The 12,660-nt window shown below is 34.5% G+C and overlaps 1 protein-coding gene across 1 annotated transcript in view; it reads right to left on the bottom strand.

Moving 5' to 3' along the window:
* The window catches only part of DNAH6 (dynein axonemal heavy chain 6), a 291,936-nt gene that overhangs the window by 197,909 nt on the left and 81,367 nt on the right, over positions 1-12,660 (bottom strand). Inside the window, 2 exon segments of the mRNA XM_079109750.1 lie at positions 7,269-7,412; positions 9,073-9,186. Coding sequence (XP_078965876.1) covers positions 7,269-7,412; positions 9,073-9,186 — 258 coding nt within the window.

Raw genomic sequence — 12,660 nt, 5'->3', positions numbered from 1 at the left:
GGCTAAGGGAGGATATATATAGAAATCTTCAGGGACATTGTAAGTCAATAGAGGAAATCTGCAATATCTCAGCGGTCCACTGATACCTGAACAATATGAGAAAACAAGGAAAGAAAATGCTGCAAACAAATCTAGATGTTACATCAATAAAACCCAATGACAGCATGGCAGAAGAAATGACAGAAAAGGAGTTCAGAATGTTCATAATTAAAATGATCAGAGAAGCAAACGATGAGATGAAAGAGCAAATGCACGCACTGAATGATGAGATGAAAGAGCAAATGCAGGCATTGAATGATCGCACCAATCGACAATTAAAAGAGCAAATACAGGAAGCAAAAGATCATTTCAATAAAGAGTTAGAGATATTGAAAAAAAACCAAACAGAAATCCTTGACATGAAGGAAACAATAAACCAAATTAAGAACTCCATAGAAAGCATATCCAGTAGGATAGAACACCTGGAAGACAGAACATCAGACAGTGAAGATAAAATATTTAACCTTGAAAACAAAGTTGAACAAACAGAGAAGATGGTAAGAAATCATGAACAGAATCTCCAAGAACTATGGGATATCATGAAAAGGCCAAATTTAAGAATTATTGGGATTGAGGAAGGCTTAGAGAAACAAGCCAAAGGAATGAACAATTTATTCAATGAAATAATATCAGAAAATTTCCCAAATCTGAAGAATGAAATGGAAAATCAAGTTCAAGAGGCTTATAGGACTCCAAATACACAAAATTACAACAGACCCACACCAAGGCACATTATAATGAAAATACCTAACATACAAAATAACGACAGAATTTTAAAGGCCGCAAGGGAAAAGAACCAAATTACATTCAGGGGGAAACCAATACGGATTTCAGCAGATTTTTCAATCCAGACCCTAAAAGCTAGAAGGGCCTGGAACAACATTTTTCAAGCCCTGAAAGAAAATGGATGCCAACCAAGAATCTTATACCCAGCAAAACTTACCTTCAAATTTGACGATGAAATAAAATCCTTCCATGATAAACAAAAGCTAAAAGGATTTACAAAAAGAAAGCCAGCATTACAGAACATTCTCAGCAAAATATTCCATGAGGAAGAGATGAAAAACAAAGAAGCAAATCAGCAAAGGGAGGAATTATCCTAAAGGAATTGTCAAATAAAGGAAGAAACAAGTTGTGTCAAACAAATAAATAAATAAAATTTAAAAAATGAACCAAATGACCGGGAAACCAAATCATATCTCTATAACCCTGAATGTTAATGGCCTGAATTCATCAATCAAAAGACATAGACTGGCAGATTGGATTAAAAAGAAAGATCCAACAATATGTTGCCTGCAAGAGACTCACCTCATAGAAAAAGATACTCATAGACTAAAGGTGAAAGGATGGGGAAAAACATACCATGCACATGGACTCAGCAAAAAAGCTGGAGTATCCATCCTCATTTCCGATAATGTGGACATCAAGCCAAAGTTAGTCAGAAGGGATAAAGAAGGTCATTTCATACTGCTTAAGGGAAGCATAAATCAGCAAGATATAGCAATCATAAACATCTATGCCCCAAACAGTGGCTCATCCATGTATGTCAAACAAATCCTTCTCAATTTCAGAAACCAAATAGACCATATGCAATAATACTAGGTGATTTTAACACGCCTCTCTCACTACTGGACAGATCTTCCAGACAAAAATTGAACAAAGAAACCATAGATCTCAATAACACAATCAATAATTTAGACTTAACGGACATTTATAGAATATACCATCCAACCAAGAGCGAATACACTTTCTTCTCAGCAGCACAAGGATCCTTCTCTAAAATAGACCATATATTATGCCACAAAGCTAATGTTAGCAAATACAAGAAGACAGAAACACTACCATGTATTCTATCAGATCATAATGGATTGAAGTTAGAAATAAATGAAAGAGTAAAACACAGAAACTATTCCAACATCTGGAGATTAAACAATATGCTATTACATGATGAATGGATAACAGAAGATATTAGGAAGGAAATTAAAAAATTCTTAGAGGTAAATGAGAACAAAGAAACATCATATCAAAATCTCTGGGACACTATGAAAGCAGTTCTTAGAGGGAAATTTATTTCATGGAGCGCATTTAATAAAAGAAGTAAAACTCAACAAATAAACAACCTAACACTACAGCTGAAAGCCCTAGAAAAAGAAGAACAGAACAGCACCAAAAGTAGTAGAAGACAGGAAATAGTTAAACTCAGAGCTGAAATCAATGAAATTGAAACAAAAGAAACAATACAAAAAATTGACAAAATAAATAGTTGGTTCTTCGAAAAAATAAACAAAATTGATAAACCTTTAGCCACACTAACAAAGAGAAGATGAGAGAAAACCCAAATCACTAAAATTCGGAATGAACAAGGAAATATCACAACAGAGAGGATTGAAATACAAAACATAATTAGAAGCTATTTTGAAAATCTATACTCCAAAAAAATAGAAAATTTCGAAGACATCAACAGGTTTCTAGAGACATGTGAATTGCCTAAACTGAACGAGGAGGACATACACAATTTAAATAGACCAATTTCAAGTACTGAAATAGAAGAAGTCATCAAAAGCCTACCAACAAAGAAAAGTCCAGGACCAGATGGGTTCTCAGCTGAGTTCTACAAAACCTTTAAAGAAGAGCTCATTCCAATACTTCTCAAAGTATTCCATAAAATAGAAGAGGAGGGAACCCTTCCAAACTCATTCTATGAAGCCAATATCACACTGATACCTAAACCAGACAGAGACACATCAAGGAAAGAAAATTTCAGACCAATATCCTTCATGAACATCGACGCAAAAATTCTCAACAAAATTTTAGCAAATCGCATAGAAAAACATATTAAAAAGATAGTGCACCATGATCAAGTGGGTTTCATCCCAGGGATGCAAGGTTGGTTCAACATCAGGAAATCAATACACGTAATTCACCATATTAATAGACTTAAAGTCAAGAATCACATGATTATTTCAATAGATGCAGAAAAAGCATTTGATAAAATACAGCACCCCTTCATGCTCAAAACACTAGAAAAAATTGGGATAGTGGGAACATTCCTTAACATTGTAAAGGCCATTTATGCTAAGCCCACGGCTAATATCATTCTAAATGGTGAAAAACTGAAAGCATTCTCCCTAAAAACTGGAACAAGGCAGGGATGCCCTCTTTCACCACTTCTATTCAACATCGTTCTTGAGACTCTGGCCAGAGCAATTAGACAAACCAAAGAAATTAAAGGGATACGAATTGGAAAAGAAGAACTCAAACTATCCCTGTTCGCTGATGACATTATTATATATTTAGGGGAACCTGGAAATTCCACCAGAAAACTCTTAGAACTCATAAGTGAATTCAGTAAAGTAGCAGGTTACAAGGTCAATGCCCATAAATCCAACGCATTTTTATACATAAGTGATGAACCTTCAGAAAGAGAAATTAGGAAAACTACCCCATTCACAATAGCCTCGAAAAAAATAAAATACTTGGGAATCAATCTCACAAAAGAGGTGAAAGACCTCTACAATGAGAACTATACAACACTAAAGAAAGAAATTAGAGAACACCTTAGAAGATGGAAAGATCTTCCATGTTCTTGGATAGGAAGAATTAATATTGTCAAAATGGCCATACTACCTAAAGCGCTATACAAATTCAATGCAATTCCAATTAAAATCCCAATGATGTACCTTACAGAAATAGAGCAAGCAATTATGAAATTCATCTGGAAGAATAAGAAACCCAGAATAGCTAAAGCAATCCTTAGCAGGAAGAGTCAAACAGGGGGTATCGCAATACCAGATCTTCAACTCTACTACAAAGCAATAGTAACAAAAACGGCATGGTATTGGTACCAAAATAGAAAGGTAGATCAATGGTACAGAATAGAGGACACGGACACAAACCCAAATAAATACAATTTTCTCATACTAGACAAAGGTGCCAAAAATATGCAATGGAGAAAAGATAGCCTCTTCAACAAATGGTGCTGGGAGAATTGGAAATCCATATGCAACAGAATGAAACTAAACCCATATCTCTCACCATGCACGAAACTAAACTCAAAATGGATTAAGGACCTCGGAATCAGACCAGAGACCCTGCAGATTATAGAAGAAAAAGTAGGTCTAGATCTTTCAACTTGTCGGCTTAGGAGCAGACTTCCTTAACAGGACTCCCATAGCACAAGAAATAAAAGCAAGAATCAATAACTGGGATAGATTCAAACTAAAAAGCTTTCTCTCAGCAAAGGAAACTATCAGCAATGTGAAGAAAGAGCCTACAGAGTGGGAGAATATCTTTGCCAATCATACTTCAGATAGAGCACTAATCTCTAGAATCTATAAAGAACTCAAAAAACTCTACTCCAAGAATTCAAATTATCCAGTCGACAAATGGGCTAAGGAAATGAACAGACACTTCACAGAAGATCTACAAGCAATCAACAAACATATGGAAAAATGTTCAACATCTCTAGTAATAAGAGAAATGCAAATCAAAATCACCCTAAGATTCCATCTCACCCCAATTATAATGGCAATTATCAAGAATACGAGCAACAACAGGTGTTGGCGAGGATGTGGGGAGAAAGGTACACTCATACATTGCTGGTGGGGCTGCAAATTAGTGCAGCCACTCTGGAAAGCAGTGTGGAGATTCCTTAGAAAACTTGGAATGGACCCTCCATTTGACCCAGCTATCCCACTCCTTGGCCTATACCCAAAGGACTTAAAATCAGCATACTACAGAGATACAGCCACATCAATGTTCATAGCTGCTCAATTCACAATAGCCAGACTGTGGAACCAACCTAGATGCCCTTCAATTGATGAGTGGATAAATAAACTGTGGTATATATATACAATGGAATATTACTCAGCCATAAAGAATGATAAAATTATGGCATTTGCAGGCAAGTGGATGAAATTGGAGAATATCATGCTAAGTGAGATAAGCCAATCTCAAAAAGCCAAAGGATGAATGATATCGCTAATAAGTGGAGGATGACACATAATGGGGGGGGAGGGAAGGGTTAGTATTAGGGTTAGAGTAGGGTCAGGGAGGGGGGCAAGTATGGAGGAAGGAAGTACTGTATAGAGGGAAAAGAGGGGTGGGAGGGGTGGGGGGAAGGGAAAAAATAACAGAATGAATCAAACAACATTGTTCTATGTAAATTTATGATTACACAAATGGTATGCCTTTACGCCATGTACAAACAGAGAAACAACATGTATCCCATTTGTTTACACTTAAGAAAAAGAAAATAAAATAAAATGCAAAATAGGCCTGAGGATGTGGCTCAGTGGTTCAATGTCCCTGAGTTCAATCCCCAGTACCAAAAATATTTGAAAAAGAAAAAAAAAATAATAATAATAATGAAAGACATACAGATTGTAAAAGAATAAAGGAAATCTTGATAATCCTTTTGAGGTCTGCTTCCTTCCTGGTTATCTGTGTTTTCATAATGGTGCTGATACCATGTTGGTTATTTTTGCTTACCCTTAATAGTACTTCTTAGTACTATAATCTCTCCCTCCCCACAATGCCTGGTAACCAGGAGTCTACTTTTGTTATAGACAATTCGGGATATTTCATATATATGACATCATGTACCATAAAAGGGTTTTGGTGAATGGCTACTTTTATTTACCAAAATGTTTCCAAGATTCATCTATATTACAGTGTATGAGTACTTTATTCCTTTTTACTGATAAATAACATGTCACTGTATGGGTATATCACATTTTGTTTATCTTTAGGCTGCTATGAACATTCATATAGAATTTTTGTGAAGGAATGTTTGTTTCAATGTTCTTGTGTACTTAGGATTAGAATTATTTAGTAACATGGTACCTCTGTTTAACATTTTGAGAAACTGCCAAACTGTTTTCTAAAGTTGCTGTATTATGTTACAATCCTACCAGCAACATATGAGGGTTCCAATTTCCCCAGATCTCTTCCAAATTATATATATATATATATATATATCTTTTCTGATTATAGTCATTCTAATGGTTGTGAAGTGGAATCTCATTGTGGCTTTGATTTGCATTTCCCTAAAAACTAACAATGTTCAGCGTGTTATCACGTGTCTTGTCTGGAGAAAGGTCTTTTGAATATTTTTTTCCCAATTTAAAGAGTTATTTACCTTTTAAAATTTTACTTATAAGATTGTGTTATCAATTATAAATACTAGTACAAACTCATGGAAGAATCTTAAATGTATTTTTCTAAGTGAATAAAGCTAGACCTGAAAGGTTGCATTCGTTATTATTCTATTTATATAACATTCTGTAAAAGGCTTCAATCAGGACAGAAAACTAATTCATGGTTGCTTGAGACTGAGATGGCGGGAGGAGTTGGCTACAAAGAGACAGCCAGATAGCCAGGTTGATGGAACTTCTGTATGGTACTATTGTGTTGAGTACCTGCCTACCCATATGTAAAAACCCATAGAAACACAAGAAGTGACCTTTCCTATGTGTAAGTTTTTAATTTAAAAAAAAAAAAAACAGTATTTTGAGGGAATTCAAGATGGAATGCAGACTGTAATAAATGAAATTATTTACAACTGTCTTTTATAACTACACTAAAGACAACAGGGAAGAAAGAAATTGACTTACATAATTTTGGGAAAGTGTTTCACCCATATATTTAAACTTAAAAACATTCTTTCGAAGGTGGAAACTTTTTTGCTCACTGTGCCAGAAATTTTGCTGACCTTTCCTCTCCATATCTTCTTTCAGTCCTTATCTCATCTTTTTAAAAAATGCAAAACTGCTTAAAAGGATAAGATAATTTCCCTTTCCTATCTGTTTTAAAGAGTTAGCCCTGGACATCTACTGCTAAGCTTCTCAGCCGCCTTCATGTCAAATACAACAGGAAAATGCTGTTGTTGTATGGTAGAGTGGAGCAAATGCACAAAGCTGCCTTCCCCTTATCTGGCTGTTTGACAGCAGATCTGTTATGTTTCTTGGCACAAATACAATATATTCCTGCATTATTTGTCCCACAACTTGGGTAATTCATACTCTGAATATCTTTCTAACCAAGACATTTAATTGTATGATTTGGTCAGCTGAAGCTATGATTTCAATCTGTGCTACTGAAAACAAATGAATTGAACTTCTCTCTGTAAAGCTAACTTAATCAGGAAATATTTCCTTATTTTGGTCTCTTATGCATCAATTAATAGCAGATTCACCTGTTGTTTTTGAAATAATATCTAACAACCTTACCTTTTCTTTCATTTTTTCCACTTTACTTTTGAGCTGTGGTACTACATTGTTGGGTGGCAAGCCTTTTTCCAATTGATGCACAAATTTGGCATATTTAGAAACCTGACTGTTTAGGAATTCTGGATCCAGGCAGTCAAATTTGGACTATACAAATTAAAAAAAAATAAGTTAAAACATATGATAACAGTCAAGCTTGAAACAGCAAAAAGTATTTTACTTTACAGTTATTTTTCTAGCACTTATAGTGCTAATCTAAATCAACTCTATGTATTTTTGGAAAGGTTTTACTTGTCAAAATTGCTAATAATATAGCAGGCATCAACAATCATGTGTTTGTCTCCCTTATCATCAAATGCATTATAATCTCTGGAATTTATTCCTGAGGCTCAATACTTGCAGAGTCTTGTAAGGAAAAAAAATAACTATTTTTTACTCTTGTAATCAGAAGTTTCAGATAACACGTGTAATGCAAATGCTTTAAAGGTGCACTGTAATATATACATACATCTATAATAGTATGTCTGTTATATTAGCATATAAATGTACACACTTTCGATAACAGTCATACAGACTAAGGGCAATAGAAAATTTGTAGATCTTCATTTTTCTTTTCTTTTTTTTCTAGACTGAGCATTTTTCCTTCTGCTCCTTAAAGAGTTTTCTTGTGCATTTTTTAGAGTGAGGGCTCTAATATTCTGGAAATTGGAAAATTCTCTAAGCTCCTTCCTTACTTCTCCAAAGTATTTCTTTTTTTTTACTTCTGAGACAAATGATAAATAATAGGTGAACCACTAAAATTCTCTGATATTAGGTCATATATTTTGCTTTTTTTCTTCCTTCTCTAAGCTCCTTCCTTACTTCTCCAAAGTATTTCTTTTTTTTTACTTCTGAGACAAATGATAAATAATAGGTGAACCACTAAAATTCTCTGATATTAGGTCATATATTTTGCTTTTTTTCTTCCTTCTACCAAAAGGTAAGTTCTATGAGGTCTTAGACTCTGTCCTTATTCTCCACTGTTGCTACCCATAGCTAAAAGAAGACTTGAGAAACATTTCTTGCATTATTAATTTTTGATCCAGACATGTGGCTTCTAAGTATAAGCTCAGCACAGGTAGGATGAATATGAAGTGTAAAACATAATTTTGAATTTGATGATATTTCTAATGTGTCTATATCGCACATGAAAGTATCAGTGGCCATATTCTGCCTCCTAGACAGTTGACCTTTATTAAGGTTTGAATATAAAGACATCCTAGAAACCAAACTATTGTGGATATTCATACTTAGCTCCCTGATTAAGAGGGTACTACTGAACGCTCTAAGGAGGATTCTAGATCTTCTTTCTCTAATCTTCTTCTATCAGTGAACAAAACAGTTTCTTTTTTAAAAGAACAATATGAATATAAACCTAAAATAACAAAAACCTAAAGCATGTAAATAATAAAATTCTATGGTCCTCAAGATCATGGGTATATCATGATAAAACATGTTTAGAAAGCACAAAGCAGTTAGGTATCATACAAGTGGTCCTTTGGTGTCTCCATCATTTATCCTTCTTAAATGGAGGACCCAAGAACCCTCCCTTACAACAACCCTGTCTACATACTTTCTGCTATGTAGCATTTAGTGACAGAAAGATCTCTTGCACTTTACTGGAAAACTAACAAAAATTCCCATAAAATTATAAAATTGAATTTTTAATGTTATTAAGAATAGAGCAGGTTGATAAAATGACAATTCATGGTATTAGGGTTTTAAGTTTAATTTAATAGAAACTTAAGAATTGAGAGCTTTTACCTACCTTTAACCATTCTTGTTGTAGTTTATCCCATTCAGAGTAAGAATCCCAAAGCAATTGTTTGAGCTTCAGTTCAGCGCTAACTTCTTCCAAAGCTTCGAACTTGGACACTTCTACCTTTAATAACAACAACAACAAAAAAGTGAATTATTTATTTTCAGATATAAAGACCTTATGCTATCCTTCTATTAGTAATACTTAATACAGTGATTACTTGGCAGAAGGTAGGTCCTAAAATTGAGGAAAGAAAAGATAGAAACACATGAAAATTTAAAACACCATAAAATCCCACATATTACATTTTTCATTTGAGTAACAAACTATAACTCTTTATATTTCCTTAAAATTTAAATATTCTCCAAAGACATAAATCCATAAGACCACCATGTTCATGCATTTTCGAGTTGGACCAGATATGCATGTATGTGGCTTTTTTTTTTTTTTTTTTTTTTTGAAAAACAGATGAGTATTCAGGGCTTCTGTATTTGGATAATAGAAGAAGAAGATGATTGTGTGGCAGCTGGTGGTGGGTAGGTTAGTAAAGTTTAAGATGGATATGACAAAATGGTTTCTTACTTTGTTCTAACCCCAATGGACTACATATAAACCTACAAAAAAGAAGAATTCAAGAAAACCTGAAGAAAGCATTTTAATGAGGGGTTTTAAGATTGCTTTGGCTTGAAGGTAGTAAACCTAAACACACACAAAAATTGCTGGGCTTTGTGGAAAAAAATTCCTGCAACTAAGACCATTTAGGCTTTCATATCTACTCTCCAAATGGTTAAGAGCTACAGAAAGAAGGTTGGATCAGAGGCATTCATGAAGGAAGAATCATCCAAGTATAGATGAAGCATGTATAAAGAGGGATATGCTTCTATTTCAGGTTGTTTTAAAAAATACTTTTAAATTTGTTTTTCTTTTTATTGTGATACAAACACAAAACAAGATCTAGCTTTTTAACCAATTTTTAAGTGTACTGGATTGTTAACTACAATAATAATAACAATGTTATACAGCAAATCTCTAGTCCTTTTTCATTTTGCATAACTGAAACTTTATGCTCATATCCCCTCACCCCCAGTCCCTGGCAACCACCATTCTACTTTCCACATTTATGGTATGATTACATTAGATATTTCATTAAGTGGAATGAATCATGCAGTATTTGCCCTTCTGTAACTGGCTTATTTCATGTAGCATAGTGTCCTCCAGGCTCATTTATATTGCGTATAATATAATTTCCTTCTTTTAAAAGACTTAATAATATTCTGTTGAATGCATATACATTTTCTTTATCCATTTATGCACTGATGGACATTGAAGTTGTTCCTACATCTTGACTATTGTTAATAATGTTGCAATGAACATGGGAGTGCAAATATTTCTTCAAAATCCTGACTGTAATTCAGGATTCATAATCTGTATGTATAGATGCCTAGAAGTTGGATTGATAGGTCTTATGTTAGTTCTGTTTTCAATGTTTTGAGAATCCACTATACTGTTTTTCATAGTGGTTTCATTTTACATCCCTACAGTATAAAGGGTTCCAATTTCTCCACATCCTCACAAAACTTGCTATTTATTTTATATTTATAATGGCCATTCTAGTAGGTAAGAAGCAATACTGTGATTTGGTTTTTATTCATTTTCCTGCTGATTAGTGATGTTGAGCATCTTTTTATCTATCTATTGGCCATTTCTATGTCTTCTTTGGAGAAATGTCTATTCAATTCTGTTGCCCAGTTTAAATATCAGATTTGCCCGTTTTTAATGTCAGGTTATTTGCTGTTGAATTGTAGAAATTCCTTAAATATTTTTGATAATTCCTTATCAAATATGTGGTTTGAAGGACATTTCCCCCTATTCTGTAGGTTGACTTTTCAACCCCATTGATATATTTTTTGGCAGTACAAAAGCTTTTGAATTTGATGTAGTTCCATTTGTTTGGTTTTGTTTTTGTTGCCTTGGCTTTTGGTGTCACAGCCAAAAAATCATAGCCAAGTACAGTACCTAGAAATTTCCCTATTTTCTTCTAGGAATTTATTATGTTTCTGTTTAACATCCTTTTGTTTCAAATTGAAGGACTCTCTTTAGAATTTCATATAAAGTATGCTTAGTGATCATGAACTTCCTTAGTTTTTGTTTATCTGGAAAGGTATTTATTTTGCCTTAATTTTTGAGGGGTAGTTTTGTCAGATATAGTATTAGTGGTTCGTAACTGTTGCTTCATTCAGTCCTTTGAATACATTGCTGCATCCAGTGCGGCCCAACTTGTGGGTTCCAGTGAGGGGTGATGGGGGATTAGAAAAATAAAGACTCATTGGGGCTGGGCTTGTGGCTCAGTGGTGGAGCACTTGCCCAGCACGTGTGAGGCACTGGGTTCATTTGTCAGCAATGAAGGTCCATCAATAACCAAAAAAAAAATTTTTTTTAAATAAAAATAAAGACTCACAAACAGATTTGAAGATAAAGCTGGGATCAGGTGGAGTGCTGCTCTCTGATGGAGATACAGATCTAAAGAGTTATGCCAGAAATCTTTATATATGTCTCATTATCAACTGAAAGACTATGCAAGCATTATTCTTTGTACTAAGAAAGCTACAGTACAAGAAACATCAATGCGGCTTTTCTGCAGTTGCAATCCACAGTTGCAAAGTGCAATGTTAGGAGCTTTGTGTAGCTCTCAAGAAAGTCCATTGTAGGGCTAGAGTTGTGGCTCAGTGGTAGAGCACTTGCCTGGCCTGTGTGAGGCCCTGAGTTCAACTAAAAAAAGAAAAAGTTACTGTAAAGCAGGCAGGAACAGGAGAAGCAGAGCTGGTGAAACGCTGTGGTTGTCTAGCATAAGAATTCCTTTATTCCCAGTGCTATGTGCCTGAGACCAAGGTCAGAGCTGATAGGACTTTTGAATAAAGTCTCCTTATGCAGGGCATTGCCACAACAGCTAAGCATCCTGTGCCCTTGCACAGAAACATTTCCAGGCAGCAGGCATGCCACAGCCATGAGGTCATCAGAGACACCCAATGTCAGTTACCGCTCTCCACAATACATCATCTCACTCTTTTCTGGCTTGCAAGGTTGCTGCTGAGAAATCAACTGATAGTCTTATTGAAATCCTTTGTATATTATATTTCTCTTGGTGTTTCCAAAAGTCTCTCTTTGTCTTTTGATATTTTAATTGTGATGTATGTCAGTCTCGGTGTGGACTTCTTTGGGTTCATCCTTTTTGGAAAATTTTTGGGTTTTTTGAGTCTGGATAGCCATTTCCAGCTCCACATTTGGCAAATAGTCAGCCGTTATTTTATTAAATAAGTTTTCTACCTTATTTTCTCTCTTTCTTCTCCTTCTGAGATTCCCATGAAGTGAAAATTGGTCTATTTAATTGTCTCCTATAAGCCCTTAAAGCCATCCTCACTCCTTTTAAATTTTTTTCTTTTTAATTTCTTTCTTTTGCTTGATTGGGTTTGCTGTTGAACTTTTCTAGTGAATTATTCCAATTCATTTATTCATTATTCAATTCTTTAGCTCCCCAAATTTTGGTTTTTTTAAAAATACACATATTTTTTTCCATCTCTCTTTTGAACTAATCAGTGT

Source organism: Sciurus vulgaris (assembly GCF_902686455.1).
Source record: "Sciurus vulgaris genome assembly, chromosome: 14".
In the NCBI taxonomy this organism is placed as follows: domain Eukaryota; kingdom Metazoa; phylum Chordata; class Mammalia; order Rodentia; family Sciuridae; genus Sciurus; species Sciurus vulgaris.
This window is presented reverse-complemented; position numbering and strand designations above follow the sequence as displayed.